We start from the raw sequence: 18022 nt of genomic DNA, 5'->3' as shown, positions 1-18022 counted from the left end.
CGGAACCGTATTTAATAGAGTACGAAATTTTGGTTTAATTGAAATAGAATTGAAATTGAAATTATTGCATCGAAGAAATTCTAATTTAGCGTTTCTCTATTGATTAAAAACAAATGCCCCACCCAGGTTACGAACCCAGGCCACGAACCCAGGCCATTCGGCTTGGCAGTCGAGCGCTCTACCACAGAACCACCGATAGCTGCTTCGGTTCACTGAAATTAAGACACGCATCGTAAGCATAATAGGTATTAAAGTCTTTTTTTATTAATGAATTTATGAAGGCCTAATCTGGTTTTTTTACGAATGAAATTTTAAAAGTTAAATCTTGTTTTAGCGCAGTCAGCCGAGATTAGAGGGTTAAAGGGTAGACCCTGTGGGTGGTCCACTTTGTTAGTTTTTTGGTTATTTATTTATTTATGGGTATTCTTAACGACCTATATATAGTTGTGTTAATTCAAAGGAGATAATTTAACGTTAATTGCTTTAAGAGCTGGCGGTTAGTCAAGTGGCTCTCTGTGCTTTGTTGATGGTAAGGTTTTTGCTTCTTGTAAATATATTTGGTGTGGATATTTGGATATCTACGATTTCTAACGCAGTCAATGATTTCCTGGGTGTGCGAGTCATTATATGATATTGGAAATTGGACGGCATTGGTCTTTTTCACGCGGTATGTGTCACAACGTCAACTGGAAGTCTACGAGCGTTGAAATAAAATGAGCGTTAAAGATGCGGCAAGTATTTCGTAAGCGAGAAAAATACAAATACCATCTGTAGATATTTCTTTCATTAAAATTTGCTTAGTATTATATTCAACCGATAAACATGTACTGTAAAAAGGGTTAAATTCAATTGTGCATTGTTTTAGTGCGTCTAACTCGCTGTTGTAACTACTTCATTTATAATATTCTGAATAAATTAAACTCGATTGTTTCGTCTCAATTATTTAAATTAAAATTAAAATTTTATACCGGGCAGGGTGGGAACCGAGAATACGTTTCTCGTAAATAACTCTGAATTGCGGAGATATCTTTGGGGGTCGTGTCGAGAAATTAATACCCCTAGGGACCATTCTTCCGAGGAGAGGTATATTTTGGCTTGCCAACTTGTTATATGTATCTAATCGACACTTGAATGCCGATGCGGAGGATTTGGTCTTAACGGCAGCCGGGAGATCATTCCAAAATTTAACAACCCGTTGAAGAAAACCCGCCTAGCGACCCCGTTGCATCACTTTTTACGGATTGTGGGAGCCTTTCGGCCCTCCCACTTGATGTCGAAGAAGTCAACTGCTGTAACATCATACAGGCCATAAATTATTTTGAAGGTGTCAACTAAGTCGGCGCGAAGACGTCTGTCCTTAAGGGACAGAAGACCCAACCTTTTTAACCTCTCATCATATGGTAAGGTTCTGAACCCTGAAACTAGCTTCGTGGCCTTTCTTCGCACCCTTTCCAGCTTCTCAATGTCTTTGACCAGGTGGGGGGACCAAATGCTGGAACAGTAGTCTAAGTGAGGGCGAATGTAGACACTGTACAGGATTTTGAAAGATTTGACACTAAAATGAGATAATGTTCTCCGCAACATATATAAAGCCCTCGCACCGCGCGCGGAAGCGGCTTTGCTATGGGTATCCCCGAACATATGGCCGGAAAGCGTGACCCCAAGGTCCCGAACCACAGCATGAGCCTCTATCGCTTTACCCCCAAACTGTACCGATAGCGAGGGTTATTGGCCCCGTAATGGAGAACAACCGATTTAGTAGTATTGAAGCTCATACCATTCGAGGAGACCCAATGGGCCAAAGCATCAATGTCCCGTTGGAGGGATAGCGAATCAGTCGGTGAAGCTATTTTATGACCAATCTTATTGTCATCGGCAAACAATTTGAGAAAAGACTCCTTGATTACCAGAGGAAGGTCATTAATAAATATAACAAAAAGAGTTGGGCCTAACACAGATCCCTGAGGTACCCCACTGGTCACCTCACACCATTCGCAGGACCATTCGCTGCGTTCGACCACTCAAAAAATCCGCGATCCAATTGACAATCAAAGGTGGAACCCCTAAATACTCAAGTTTCCGAATAAGCAGCGAATGCGGGACCGTATCGAAAGCCTCGCGTAGGTCCAGATAGACCAAGTCAACGGAATGCCCTAAATCTAAGCACGTAGGGACTTTCTCAAGGGTTGAGAGGAGGTTCGTAAAACACGAACGTCATAAGAGAAACCCATGTTAGTCTCGCGAGAAGAAAGATCGGCTAGTAAGGAACGCCACCAAGGAATCGCGTACGCTGGTCTCCAGTTCCTTACACGGCAGACAGGTTAGACTTATACCCCTAAAAGTGTCAACCGCGTTGGAGTTAGGAAGTTTTTTTATCGCGGTAACACTAGCCCGCTTCCATAAAAGTGGAAGACGACCAGACGAAATAGAGGAATTGAAAATGGCTAATAGAGGGGAAGCTAAGATGGCTGAACCCTCTGTAAATAATCGCGGATGAAGGTCATCAGGCCCTGGGAATTTAAAAGTGGGCAGTCGCTTTAAATATCGTCGGACTGTGGAATACGATAGGCCAAAGTCTAGGGGACTGAAAACAAAATCAGAGGGCTCAGAATGGTCAAAACCAGCGAAAAAGTCACCCAGATATACCGCCTCCAAATCAGGCTCGCGGGTGAACACGGAGCTAAAGAAATACTTGAAAGGCAGAACGTTTATCTCGAATTAGGTGCTCGGTTTCCTTGGACCACCAGGGCTCCCTCAACAGACCCGAACGCTTAGTGGGTTTAATGGAGATCAAGGGCACCGACACGTCCCTGGCTTCAGTAACGTAAAGGAGAAGGATATCAAGCATTTCGTCTAAGGTAGGGGCGTCGATGACGGCTGACCAATCCTTCGAAAGCAGTGCAGCGCGAAATAGATCATAGTCCCCACGACTATAGGCATAGCGTGTAGACGGGGAAATGGGCACGGGAAGGGAACACTGGAGGTCGAAAGAGAAAGTGAGAACATCATGATCGCATTTATCAAGGGAGGGAAGGTGGGAAAGGTCATGAACAGAATCCCAATCAAAAGTAAAAATTAGGTCTAAAAGTGAAGGGATATTGTTCTCACGGTGGCGAGTGGAAGATAAAACATGTTGTGTTAGTTGAAAGGAAGACACAGTATCAAGGAGCCTTTTCTCAACAGATCTAACCCCCTTACCTGTGGTACAAGAAGCCCAATTTATCGCAGGCGCGTTAAAATCCACCAGAATAAGCACACGGTCAGCTAACTTGCAGGCTTTCTCCATCGTCCCCAATAAGATCTTCAAGAACTCAAGAGTCGCCGAAGGGCTACGATAGCAACATAACGCAATAAATAATTTTTTGTCAAGTTTGAGTTGGCAAGCCAAATTGTTTGGAGAAGTTAGGGGGCGATTAAGAGTAGCCACATGGTGCGATCGAAAATACAGAACACATCCCCCGCTTCTTGACCAATCACAATCGGAGCGAAAGGAATTATAACCCGGAATGTGGAACAATTCAGAACATATGTCCTTATTTAACCAGGTCTCTGTTATGGCAATACAGTCAGGAACCAGTTCCCAGACCAACGCACGCAGTTCAAGGATTTTACTAATCAAAGACCCAGTATTTGTTGCCAGAAAGGTAAAATCGTAAAATCATAAAAATCATCAGGAGACGGTAAAGATAACACAGCCGAACAGCTATAAGGGATAAATGGCAGAGCGTCAGGGTTGAGATCAGTTACTGTTGAGGAGAGGATATTGTCAAGATCATTATTATGGGATGTCAACGAGAGAGAGCGCACCAAGGTGGGCCGCGCCGAATTCAGTGGCGAAAGCGCGGCGGGACCGAGTTTTTTGGCTAAAGCGGCTTGTAGACGCCATTAGCTGGATAAGGGAGCCCATATCCCGGAGGTGGCCCTGGGGGCCGTGACGCATTTCCCGAGGCTATGGATTGGTCATACGCTAGAGAAACCACGACATTATTGCGGATAGCGAGGTGAGTTTCGCCATTGGCCAAACGATGGCTAAGTTCTTCGCAAGCGCGACGGTAGTTCGCCAACTGCTGTGGCGTTTGGTCAATGCGAGCAGCCAGACGGTAAGCCGAATCCTCCGAACGTCGCTTTTTTATAAGACCGAGGAAGGAACGTTTCCCCGCCATATGTGGGAATGTGAGAAGTAGCGGGCGAGGGCGGGCACCAGTACCCGAAGACGGAACCACCCCGAGCCTGTGATACGGAACGGTGGTCTGTACGCCGCACGAAGAAAGGAGTTCGTCAAGAGTCCGATGTTCCTCCATAGGATGTTCAGGCACACCAAAGAGGACAGCCTTGAGCCGTCGAGATTCACGAGCTAGGTCTTCAGAGGTGACATAATCAGCGGGAGAGGGAGGCTGCCGCGTACCCGCCAGTTTTTCCACAAGTGAATTTTCCAGGGTTGTAAAATTGTCGCGTAGGGAGGAGGAGAGCGAGTGCACCTCAGAAGTGAGCAAAGTTAATGATTCGCCATTTGTTAAAATAGCCTTGTCCAGGCCGTCTATGCGGTGAGATTGAGCGGTAGAGGCTGTATGGAGCGTATCCTGGACGGATTTGAGGTTTTCAAAGGCCGTCTTATAAAGGCCTTCAAACTGCGAAATATCGTCGGCAGCCAAGCGGATGCCCGCTCTGTCGGCCCTTTGCGCCGCCGGGCAGACCCGCAGTTGGTTTTCAAAATCTAAGAGAGGCTTTGACCATGAACTAATTAGTCCATGCTTTGACTGACTCATGAAGGTCCATAGGAGGGAGGGATAACTCCGAAAGTTTATTTTCTAAATCGACAATATTCGCTTGCAAAGCTTGAAAGGAGAGCCTCAGAAAGGGGTTACAAGACGAACAAAGCCAATGAAAACGTAAGTCGTTGACGACCCCCTCGTACATCTTGTCAGGTATGTCGACACAAGGGGCATGGTACCAGTCTCCGCAGTCATCGCATTGAATACTGTTTGACCCCTCGGCAATGGAACCGAATCCGCAGAAGCAGGCAACACGGGACCGGTTTTTTGTGATTTTTTCGCTGGCATCATGAACGAGAGAAAAAAAACACCACGCGGAGAGCAAGTCCTAGCTCTGCGATGAAAACTTAAGGCTGGTTTACACTAAGGCAAAACCGCCGTGACGGCGGGCGCTAACTTTTGCGTTAGGCCTAATAGAAAATTTTTGCATTCACGCCCGCCGTCACGACGGTTTTGCGCTGGTGAAAACCAACCCTTAATCTTTTAAAAGGCCGAAAAACAATAAAAAAACCACAAAGATCACGAGCCGAAAGGGCGTTAAAGACTGAATTATAATCCAAGAAATAAACGTAAAATATTCACCTAATAACCGCAGAGGTACCGAAAAGCCGAGAACGAGAAACAAGGCGACCGATCCGTTACATCTTTAAGTAGAGTAACCAAGGGGACAAGGGCACAATGTCCCCTCCTGAATTTTCTACTAGGGGACAATACCTGTGTTTGTCCGCCCTGAAATATTGCAATTTGTCGTTTAAAACTTTTAAAGGCCGACTACATAAATCTTCGGTTTACTCTTTCACTGGAGGTAGGCTGACTTCATGGCACACGTGTATTGCAGTAAGCATACTTCCAGTAAAAGACAGAGTAAACCGAAGATTTATGTAGTCGGCCTTTAAGAGCGAATTCAAATTAAACTTTCGATTTTTGGTCAAATTGAAGTAAAATTTCCAAATATATGTCCACTTTTATAATATCATATATTGTGAGGTTCGTTTCGTTCGCAATGTACCCCCAAACTCAAAAACGTTCCTACGCCCCTGAACGATTTACAATTTAATTGACTACGGATTACGTCATCTTGTTTCTTTTCCGGGGTCGCGAATTGATGGGTAGCACAGCGCCGCCGATCCAACGCCGCCGTCGCCGATATTTTCTCTGGTGCCGAACCGCCGCCGCCGAGTCATTTACTTTTCGGCGCGTCGCCACCGCCGCCGCTGATAAATTTTGATCCCGCCGCCGAAACTTTGTTTTGCTTTTTCTACGCAACTTTATTTTATTTTATTTTTCAAAAACATTTTATTTTATTTTTCAAAAACATTTTATTTTATTTTTCAAAAACATTTTATTTTATTTTTCAAAAACATTTTATTTTATTTTTCAAAAACATTTTATTTTATTTTTCAAAAACATTTTATTTTATTTTTCAAAAATATTTTATTTTATTTTTCAAAAATATTTTATTTTATTTTTCAAAAATATTTTATTTTATTTTTCAAAAACATTTTAGAATTTTTTTTTTAAATTTCTAAAAGGGCAATAAATTTTTACCCCTTCGCGCCGCCGCCGGGTGATTTTCGTCAAACGCCGCCGCCGACCCAAATTAAACCGGCGCTGTGCTCTAGCTAGGCTTATAGGCTTATTTTAATGTTAGATTAAAGTTACGTTCAATCATGAATTTATTCAAATACATCCATGAATAAAGAACATTCAAAAGTCGCCTTACTACGATGTCGCTGTCGTAGAGGCGGGTCTACAATACTCGATTTTTATGACGCTCTAAATTCCGCCAATTGCAGGGCATAAAAATACATGTAGAGTTATAATAAATAATACATGTAGAGTTATAATAATTAATACATGTATCGTTATAATAAATAATAAATGTATCGTTTTAAACAATAATACATGTAGAGTTATAATAAATAATACATGTATCGTTTTAATAAATAATACATGTAGAGCTATAATTAATAATACATGTATCGTTTTAATAAATAATACATGTAGAGTTATAATAAATAATACATGTATCGTTTTAATAAATAATACAGAACTAAATAAATCATTGAGGGACAGTCTTGTACATATAATTATGAGTTGTACTTAACATAATAAGTATCAAGTTTGAAAATAACTAACTAATATAATCGTAAATTAAATAGTCAATTGTTTGTGAGTCCTTAGTCACATAATGATTTATATGGTCATCGGCGAAACAGACTATCATTAAAGAGCTTAGCGTTGTGAGAATAGGAAGTGAAATACTGATGATTGTTACTTATCGAAATAATAATTAAACCACTCTTGTACAATACAATGAATAGTTATAATAAAATAATAATAATAATAAATAATAAATAATACATGTATATTTATAATAAATTAATAAATAATACATGTATATTTATAATAAAATAATAAATAATACATGTATATTTATAATAAAATAATAAATAATACATGTATATTTATAATAAAATAATAAATAATACATGTATAGTTATATAATTATACTCATTTAACATTAAAATTTTAAAATTTATTATTATTAGTTTATTTTTTGTTGCAGATTGCTGCAATAAATAACTAATAAACTAATAATAATAAATTTTAAAATTTTAATGTTAAATGAGTAGTGAAGAAAATAAATATAAATATGGATACCTTTGTGGGCAAAATTTGACCAAAGATTTTGTGTTAAAAATTGGAGGAGCAGTGGACTGTGATTTGAAAGCAGAATGACGTCATTCTGTTGTTCACAGGAGTATTTTTTAATACAATTTCAATTAATTTGACAAATTAATCAACAATAAAAATAATATATGTCCCTTTAAGGCCGCACCTCTAACGAGCTCTAAACTGTTTTTTCAGTTCGAAGAACTGTTTTTGTTATAATAATATAATAAGTAATATAGTTATAACAAAAAGATATAGTGTAGTTTTAATAAAAAAGAAATAATATAGTTAAAATAAACTAAAAATAATATAGTTAAAATAAACTAAAAATAATATAGTTACAATAAAAATAATATAATTACAATAAAAATAATATAGTTATAATAACCTAAAAATAATATAGGTATAATAAACTAAAAATAATATAGGTATAATAAACTAAAAATAATATAGTTCTAATAAACTAAAAATAATATAGTTCTAATAAACAAAAATAATATAGTTATAAATAACTAAAAATAATATAGTTATAATAAACTAAAAATAATATAGTTATAATAAACTAAAAATAATATAGTTATAATAAACTAAAAATAATATAGTTATAATAAACTAAAAATAATATAGTTATAATAAACTAAAACAATATAGTTATAATAAACTAAAAATTATATAGTTATAAATATCTAAAAATAATATAGTTATAATAAACTAAAAATAATATAGTTATAATAAACTAAAAAATAATATAGTTATAATAAACTAAAAATAATATAGTTATAATAAACTAAAAATAATATAGTTATAATAAATTAAAAATAATAAATAATAATAACACACTCTCGGTACCATACTTGCACATAGTCATTCGCCCCAAGTAAAAATAAATTAAATGTTGATAATAAATGAAATAAATTATTTCCATTTTTATTCAGGGCTGCCGCGTTGAAATACTAAAGTTGGAGAAAGGGTCATTTCAGCGTGCGTCTCCATAGTCGGCTAAAAATAAAAACACCACGATACACACATTTTGCTCGTCAGTGTAGCACCACTATTATACCATCCCCGGGACGGTCTTGTTAGTCCCCCTACTCATTTCTGGACGTTTAAAGATAATTTATCTTCCAAAAGTTTAATAATATTCGGGCCCAAGTTAAAGGCAGTTCCTAGACGTCTCTGACAAACCCGTAACGTATCGAACCCGTTGTAATAGAGGGCGAATATTTGGCGTACGGAATAGCGGCGCCATCTAGCAGTTCCCGTTTTAAGCCGTCAAATATTTTATCGTTATTCTTTGGCCGAACTTCCCTCACTTTCGCACTTGATTTGGGAAAATAATTGAATTTTTTTTTTATCTTCGGTGATAAAATATCGTGGCAAATTACCGAGTCGGGGGGAGGGGCAGTTTGGTTCAATCTCTCGTTAAAAGGGGCGTTTCTTCGCCATCCAGTATAGATCATTTTTGGGGTTTGAAGAGGGGTTAATTATAAGCTTTATTGTTAAAAAAACGTTATAGAGCCTTGAAATTTTTTTTGGAAATTTTAGCGGGATTGGTTTGTTGAATGAGATAGTAAAAAGTGAATGTCTCAATTTAGGACTCGTTCTAGTACCGATTTCGACCGCTAGATGGGGCTCGTAATTAGGGAGGAGTCGACATTTTAACAAAGTGGCCAAACTGAATCAAAGATGGACCATTTAATAACCATTTCTTAGTGTAATTTTAAAAGGTCAATTCTTTTTGCAAATGTTCGGCTTAGAGTAAATATTTCAACGCTTAAATTCTTAAAAGTAATTAACTGCCATTTTAAAGTGTTCCAAGCCTGCGAAGGTGCCAATTTCATGTTATTTACCTCGATGCATACTTCTCTCGTAAGATTTGATCATTAACTTCTGATATTTGTATAATAATCTGTTTAGGTTAAATACGATAAGTTAAAGTTAATACAACCACCTATGGAACAGTCCATAGCTGGTTTTAATTAACTTTAACTTATCCGAGGGGCTGATCACTCCGCGTAATCGGTGTACAGAGCCGTACCTTTGACTGTACTAATGGGATTACGCGTAATCTTTGAAGTCCCTGCCTTTGGCAGTGCTAACCTAAGCGTAATCCGGTGTACAGATTTTCTAAGAGTGGTTAGCCCCTCGAACTTATCGTACATTTCATTATCCACCAATATCCCCTATTCGTCTTCCTATTCAGCTTTCCGTTGCTAAGCAACACATTTCGAAATTTTAATGTTTAGGGTTAGTTTCTCTTTTGGGTTTTGTTAGTCCCAAGCTAGATTCCCCGCGCGGTACTGATGAGCTCCAACTAGGGCGAAACCGGTCAACCGCTTAAAAATTCTGGCTATTTGAAATCCATTTTAATTTGTTTTTGACTCGAGATCTATTTGGTCCGAGTTTCGCGTTTTAATTTAATTTTCAAAGACCTATTGGTTCGAGTATTTCGTTTTATCATTACTTTAAAATTTGTTATTGCTCCCCCTTTTACAGTGATTAAAAAATAGAAACTAAGTTTAATTACAAGTGATTGTGTCCACAGCGCCCCTAACACCAAGCAACACGGCGTGTGGACCTGAGAGTGCTGTGCCGGGAAGCTGTCTTGTTTTTCATGCTATTTCAACCTTCAAGAAGACTGGCGCTTCTCTGTCTGCTAGGGTGCTGGCTCTAGAAGGTACCAACGTGGGCTGTCATCTTCCTCACCGCGGTGGCCTTCCCTATCGCTCCCAGCTGTTCCTAATGCTGATCTCACTACTCAAGTTTCTGATCCCAACGCTAAAGATCCTGTTCTCACCGTTACAGCTCCTGATAACACCCTATTGTTCCGGTTGTCCCAACTGGCGGGCTACTAGTTTCTATGCTTTGATTGCTATTGCATCCGAGCTCATCACTCCTCAACGTGTGGTGCCCTCGAAGAAAGCGGCCTTTGGTCAAGGTCAAATTCGCAATAACAGGGTGTCCCATTCTCAGCCAACTCGCAGCAGCCAAGCGTCAATTTCACGCTCTTTTATACGTAAAGTTGTTGGCACTAATAGCTCACTTGCTTCTGATCCGCGTATCACAATCTTCCACTCCCGACTAAGCCCTAATATCATGGACCAAGCGTTGATGGACTATCTCACTGACCTTGGCATTTAACCCTTCTCAATACGCACACTAATGCATAACGGCCGTACTTTTAAAATTGGCTTCTTTGAAGTAGCGAAGGCTCAACTCTTGACTGTCCTCAACTGTTCTATTTAGCCCCCTGGTATCTATTTCGACGTTTCCAAACGCTCCACAGCCCAGCATCAATTCTCTGGTACCCGAGGTACCAGTACCAGTACTGATCTTGCGGTCCAGGGTCTCTCGGTCACCGACACAACCACCACGAATCGGCTACAGAACTACTGGTCCAGCAGCACCTAGAAAACCTCGGTTACTAACATCATATGTAACATAATCACTCATAAGTATGCCATAAAAGCATTTTCGTTAATGAAACCTTGTTCACGAGATATGACGTAAATTACGTCACTTACAACTCCGTGACGAAATACGCGTCATCAACTTTACTGATGGGAAACCGAAGTTAGTGAGAATTCCTCGCGCGTTTCTGGCTTTGCCCATGTCAGTTTAGCTCGTGCCTCGCGATCACATGATTTCATTTCCATGGTAACCTTTTCAATAGCGTTTTTGCATTTTAGGGTCCGCTCAATGTATGTTCCGCGTGAAACAAGGTCTCATTGAATTTTTTTCAATGGAAATGTTTTACAGAGGCATACTTATGAGTAATTATGTTATATATGCTAACATTGAAAAAATACCACCCACCAGTCTATCATCTGGCTTCTCTACTTTCCATGACACTCTGCAAGCTCCAGGTGCTGCAATTGCTCTCAACCCGGCCAACTGGGATGCTGGTTTTGAAATCCGACTGTCGTAGTATCACCTCTCGCGTGTTTCCTACGCTTGCGGCTTCACGGCAATGACCGCCTCGATCACCAATCAGTCTTCTCGACACTAACGCTGAGTCGCTTAGCAAAAAATCCTTGCCTTCCAGGACTTTGTATCCGCTCTCCAACCATATATTGTCGCTATAACAGAAACAAAACTTAACTCTTCGATTGCGTCTTTGGAACCGTGTATCGTCGGGATAGGGATCATCATGGTGGCAGAATGCTCATTGCGGTTACGAATCGCATTAAGTATTATCTCATTGAATCTAATGAAAATGTTGAAGACGTGGTTGTACGGCTTTCTATTGGATCAAGTTGTCCTCGGATCGCTTGTGTTTATCGACCTCGTTCGTCTAAACGGGCATATTCCATCCGGGTTAATGGCTTGCTTGAACGTTTGTCTCGTGGTGACTCTGATATCGTAGTATTGGGTGACTTTGGTTACCGATCCATATTATTATATTATATTTCGGAAAGTGATTAAAAAACATGTATTATTCGTAAAATTTTAACTTTTTTATCGAAAATAACGTCGTTTTTCCGATTAATTTTACAAATTTATCAAAAAATTAATCGGATAATACAGAAATATAAATTACTTGATCAAAACCTGTTACGAATAATTTTGAGAGCTTTATCAGTTGAATAAAAGTTAACCATCCCCGACCTCTAGGTGTAGTAGCCTTCTGACCCTGACACTCTCGTCCCCTGAGGGTGTAGCTGGTGACGTGACACACTTCCCTGGCCTTGGAGACCACCACTTCCTGCAGCTCTCGCTTCCGAAACATCCAGTGGTGTAGTCCTAAAATAAAAAGAACCGGGGCGCTACCTGGGTACGGCCAACTTCGACTTCGCGCGTAACCGAAGTTGGCTGTACCGGCTGCTATAAATGTAGGTCCAACTTCGATTTTTAGCGTGATCGAAGTTGGCCGTACCTAGGTAACGGTTTGAAATTGTTATGGCATTTTTCTGCAGGCAAAATTTATTATAAATTCGAGAAAAAATATTTACGAAATAGAAGCAAGGCGCGCCCTGGCAAGTGGAAAAAAGAGGCAGAGCGTGCCCTGGCAAAATGGAAAAACCAAGGCGGGGCGGCGCCCTGCTTTTGAGAAAAGCACCGGGGCGACGCCCTGCCCCGCCCTGGCCCGACTACACCACTGGAAACATCCCCTCGTACTTGTCTCGCGATTGGAAAAGCGGACGTTGCTGCCATAGCTCACGACCCGCAATTGACAAATGGCATCTTCTCAAGAGCACGCTCTCTGGGGTAGTTTTCCGTCACACGCCATTGCACTGCTTACTATATCGTCTCGTTTTGGCTTTCCGTGGGTCACACCTGCGATTAAAAGACTCATCAGGACAAAAAAACGTCGTTACCGGCGTAGTCAACTTGACGCGTTCTCAGCCAACTTTGAGGAATTTTGCCATCAACGAGCCTTGGTTAAATACGCCCTTCGCTCTATTCGGGCGCGTTACCTTGACACTGCCTCTGCTAACTTTGAAAACAATCAACGCTCCTTCTACCGTGCCATCAGTAGTAAGACCAAGAACTCTCAAGTTCCGGATCTACGGAAGGGCTCAAGGGTCTGTCATTTGTCACGTTCCCTCGCTTCCCTCGGTTTGTCCACCTATGGACGACAACTCTCTTCTGGATTACCTCAAGTGACTCTCTAACAGTTCTAAGATCACCCGTGAATTTCACACGCATCTAGGGCAAATCTCATTCAACCTTCTATACTTTTTAAAACTGGAAGCAAACTGCAATCCATGCACTGCCAGTTCTTAGTTTCAAACTGGTTGTCATCGAAAGTTCTCGTCTTTGTAGAACAAGTTGCGCCATCTATTGAATCTAGGAGCAACAAACGCAGCACCCTACCCAAGGAGACCGGAACCCGTCAAAAGTCGTGCATTTCCTCGCGCACATTTTTCATTGGTTAGACGTCTTAGCGCCTGCTGCCGTTGTAAGGGGAAAATTGGGAAATTGTCTCCCCCCCCCCACCCGTAAAACGTTCATTGTAAAGGTTCGTCCAATGAAATTTGTACACAACACTGCGTTAGCGTGTTTAAAGGCTAGCTGCGTTCTCCTTGTGTTTGTTGCTCCTAGATTGAATTATGTCACATTTATATTCATAATATTCCAATATTGAGTAAGCAAGTGTAGTAATTTAGCGCTAGGGCAAATTTTGCAGAAAATATTTAAAGACATCCTAGTAGGTTAAATGTTTTAACGCGTAAGGATAAAACCGCGTAGTTCGATTATTTTGGTAATTTCGGTGTTTCGCCGACAAATAGAGCGGACCTACCCACTCTGGAGGCACATTATTCTTATCCATCAAGAACGAAAAAAAGCTCTTTTGAATTTCGAGAAATAACTTGTCAAAAAGTGACAAAATAATATTTTAGGCGCTTGTAAGAGCGTTTCTCTACACGCAGCGGGAGCTCTTCGAGTGGTGGGATGTTTGGTTTCGTACGAGGAAGACCCGGGAAAATGTTCAAATAAAAAGAAATCAAGTTCAGTAGTATTTAATTAGCGTTTAGACATATATGGCGTATTTTAAATATAACTTAAAAGAGTTATGTTATCGCTGTTCTTTCATTGTTTAACACTCGTTTAATAACGTCAAAATATTTTTACATTGAACACAAACACGTGGGATATTTAGTGTATAACGGAAGGAAAATCCTGCATTGTATAGTGGTTTTTCTGTGAATAGTTAATTTTTCAGAAACTTCAGGGAAAATTACAAGTTCAATTTAACTCTAATCAAACTTCTGTAAGCGGTACAATTATTTACCAAACTTGATCTTAAATGAAAGCTAACTATTTTATTTGTGTATGGACCTTTGCTATTTAAATTAATAGTTTAAATTCGTGCTAAACTGGCTGAATATATTACACTAGTGGAGTTAATAGTTTCCACTAAAGAAATGACTTAACATTCATAATTTTGGTAAGTAGGGTACTGCACTACGAATCCGACGTCTTAATAAGAAATTTATTTCTAGGCTTTATGGAAATTAACCGTAATTGAGAGATTGTTGTTAAACCAATACATTCACCTGTGAGTAAGAATTGATAAAAGCCACTGTTGTACAATAAAATATATTTATTAACCACTACAGCCATTTCAACGCACTATCCACCTAACTAAACAAAGTAATTAGTAAATCTATTTTATAGTACTAGGGTGGTTCTTAACAATTCTTACCCATAATTAAATGTACAAGATTCTCCCTCAATGATTTACATTAACTTGCTTAAGCAAATTTCCCTGAAACCAAAGGAAGTCATTTTGGTTACGTGGTTACCGCATTAATTACATCCTATCCAACTAAACCCAAAATTCAATTAGCTCCGAGCACCAAAACTAATCCCCTTCTCAGTTGTATTGAATGGATTCTTGGTTTCCCTAAACTCAACACGTAAGAAACCTTCATCACACCAGATACGCCCCAAAGTGTCGGCTGACCAAAATATATTTTAATACAAATTATGGAATTTCGATTTGTGGCAAGTTTTTCGTTCAATCAGCGTCAAGGAAGAAAAGGATATTTTTTCTGGTTGGGATATTGGCCGCGATCTCCCTGGGCTCCTGCAATTTATCCCGGTAAAAAAAGCAGTTTCTCCAATACTGATGAGAACTACTTCAATTCCAATTCATCTTTCAACGGGATAAAAAAAAGCTTCGAAGATAATTTAAACTGGCCAGAAATTAACAGCGCTTCAGCGAGATTAAAAGAATCAAAGATAATGGTTGTTCGGCCGTGGACCACTGAAAGAAGTCAACCCACCGAGAACGAACTCATCATTTTCGCGCGCCAGGACGCCGACAAGTTTGGGCGAGTCAAATTGTTCGCGTAAAAGAAGTTACAAACAAACCCTGTCTGTGGTTCCACAAACGCTTGTTAAGTAAGTATTACATTTTCTCCCTAATTTATTTTTTATATTCGCGGCGTTTAACATTCTCGCAACTTTATAGCCAACATTCTAGCGCGACTTCGTTGGAACTCATTTCAGCCGACACTATCGGTCAACATTCTAGCAGGATTTCGTTGGAATTAATTTTAGCCAAACGTTCTTGGTCAACAATCTAGCGTGACTTTGTTGGAACTAATTTTCGCTGAACGTTCTTGGTAACATACTAGCACGACTTCGATGGAATTAATTTGGTCAAATGTTCTTGGTCAACATTCTAGCGTGACTTCGTTGGAACTATTTTCACCTGAACGTTCTTGGTCAACATGCTAGCACGACTTCGATGGAATTAATTTGGTCAAATGTTCTTGGTCAACATTCTAGCATGACTTCGTTGGAACTAATTTCACCTGAACGTTCTTGGTCAACATGCTAGCACGACTTCGTTGGAATTAATTTTAGCCAAACGTTCTTGGTCAACATGCTAGCACGACTTCGTTGGAATTAATTTTAGCCAAACGTTCTTGGTCAACATGCTAGCATGACTTCGTTGGAATTAATTTTAGCCAAACGTTCTTGGTCAACAATCTAGCGTGACTTCATTGGAACTAATTTTCGCTGAACGTTCTTGGTCAACATGCTAGCACGACTTCGATGGAATTAATTTTAGTCAAACGTTCTTGGTCAACATTCTAGCATGACTTTGTTGGAATTAATTTCAGCCCAACGTTATTGGTCAACATACTAGCGTGACTTCGTTGGAACTAATTTTCGCCGAACGTTCTTGGTAACATACTAGCACGACTTCGATGGAATTAATTTAGTCAAATGTTCTTGGTCAACATTCTAGCGTGACTTCATTGGAACAAATTTTAGCCAAACGTTCTTGGTCAAGATGCTAGCACGACTTCGTTGGAACTAATTTCAGCCCAATGTTATTGGTCAACATTCAAGCATGACTTATTTGGAATTAATTTTAGCCAAACGTTCTTGGTCAACATGCTAGCATGACTTCGTTCGAACTAATTTTAGCCGAACGTTCTTGGTCAACATTCTCGCATGACTTCGTTGGAATTAATTTTAGCCAAACGTTCTTGGTCAACATTCTAGCATGACTTCGTTGGAATTAATTTCAGCCCAACGTTCTTGGTCAACATTCTAGCATGGCTTCGTTGGAATTAATTTCAGCCAAACGTTCTTGGTCAACATTCTAGCGGGACTTCGTTGGAATTAATTTCAGCCCAACGTTCTTGGTCAACATTCTAGCATGACTTCGTTGGAATTAATTTCAGCCCAACGTTCTTGGTCAATATTCTAGCATGACTTCGTTGGAATTAATTTCAGCCCAACGTTCTTGGTCAATATTCTAGCATGACTTCGTTGGAACTCATTTCAGCGCGTTGGACTACATTTTAGCCCAACTTTATAAGATAACATTCAAGTCTGATTTACTTGGGCTACATTTTCACCAAACTTTAAAGTACAACATTTTAGCCCAACTTCCTTGGTCAATCCATTCTAGTCCAACTACAGCATTTTATCCAGAACTCGCAAGTCCATATTTCAACCTTAATTTTTCGGTCAACATTTTAGGGAATTTAATATTAATCAGCTAGGCTAATACCCACCAAGGCACCAGCTTAGGCCCAAGTCATCGAGCGACTTTTAATGCCTTTCAACAGGTGGCCGGGAAAAGACGATCAAATATGCCAACTAAAAGCGCGTAATGTTAATATATTAGTATGTAAATTATTTTTTAAATATTTAGAAGTAAGCCTTTGTCATAAAATCGTTTAAACCCTGCCCAAAACCGAGCACTAAATTAAATGTCACCTGTATATACTTCAATCACGTCTTAAAGCAAGTGGCGGCTCGACGTGAAGTAGCTCTTTTTTCAATAGATGTCGCTAGCGTCTCAATAAAAAAGGCGGTACTTATAGGTACCCCTCGCGTTGATTGGATCCTTTTCAATTTGTCAATACCATCAATATCATCAATTATAAACAATAATTTTACATGGGATATATAATTTAGGTTAAAGTCCGTTCAATTAAAATTAAGCATAATTATAATACTCTATTAATGGCTCTCTGACGACATTATCATTTGGCTATTTGGAATTTTTGCTTCCTTTGCCGTTAATAGATGGCACCACGCTCCCAATCAAATCGTTTTTACGCGAATAATCGTAGTTATTCAGGGCCATTTCTTCTTGGTGAGACTTCCATTTTAAAATTTCCAATTTCCAATTTATTGCATTATTTTTCTCCGCTAGGTGCAAAGCCAAAAACTTCACGAGAAAATGGCTATAATGAGACGGCGCAAACCTTTGTACAGCCCTAACAATAAACAAATCCATTCTTGATAGAAATAAAATATTTCCAGATTTTTCGAACGAAAAAAGTGATTACAATACTACGTCCTCTTTTCTAGATGTCGCTGGGGACGCGATAAAAAGTGAACAACAAGAGGAGGCCATTGTGTATGTGCGAGTCATAGAGTGATCTCCGCGTGATTATGGTTAGCGGACGATCCCAGCCTTTCATTTTTTTTCATATTATTCTACCAGAAAATAAACGTTAAAAAAGGGCGTAGTCTTCGCCCGTTGACTTTTTTCGGCGCTGCGTGTAACCCTTCTTTGTACTTTAGCAATAAAGTTGTAGAAGAGAAATAATAATATAGTTCGAACGAAAAAAAAACGATTTTCAGCCACTCCC

At 39.4% G+C, this 18022-nt stretch overlaps 1 protein-coding gene across 1 annotated transcript; it reads right to left on the bottom strand.

Annotated features, from left to right (window-relative positions):
- Positions 1-1227: 1227 nt before the first annotated feature.
- On the bottom strand, positions 1228-3286 carry LOC149921226 (uncharacterized). The gene is made up of 3 exons (XM_090162134.1): positions 2693-3286; positions 1752-1898; positions 1228-1707 (listed from the first exon to the last, which is right to left on the bottom strand). The coding sequence occupies exons 1-3, from the start codon at positions 3284-3286 to the stop codon at positions 1228-1230; spliced, it is 1221 nt and encodes a 406-aa protein (XP_090018260.1).
- Positions 3287-18022: the final 14736 nt, after the last annotated feature.

This window comes from Leiobunum rupestre, chromosome 11, assembly GCF_980474605.1.
Source record: "Leiobunum rupestre chromosome 11, qqLeiRupe1.1.hap1, whole genome shotgun sequence".
In the NCBI taxonomy this organism is placed as follows: Eukaryota; Metazoa; Arthropoda; class Arachnida; order Opiliones; family Sclerosomatidae; genus Leiobunum; species Leiobunum rupestre.
Note: the sequence above shows the minus strand (reverse complement) of the source record. Positions and strands in the feature narration are given on the sequence as shown.

What these genes read in the sequence shown, in the direction of transcription:
- LOC149921226 (XM_090162134.1), bottom strand. Translation starts at nt 3,286, where the DNA reads ATGGAGAAAGCCTGCAAGTTAGCTGACCGTGTGCTTATTCTGGTGGAT. An exon ending in ATAAACGTTCTGCCTTTCAA is followed by an intron (nt 1,899 to 2,692) that starts GTATTTCTTTAG and finishes CTGGTAATCAAG; the next exon opens with GAGTCTTTTCTCAAATTGTT. An exon ending in GCTTCAATACTACTAAATCG is followed by an intron (nt 1,708 to 1,751) that starts GTTGTTCTCCAT and finishes CTATCGGTACAG; the next exon opens with TTTGGGGGTAAAGCGATAGA.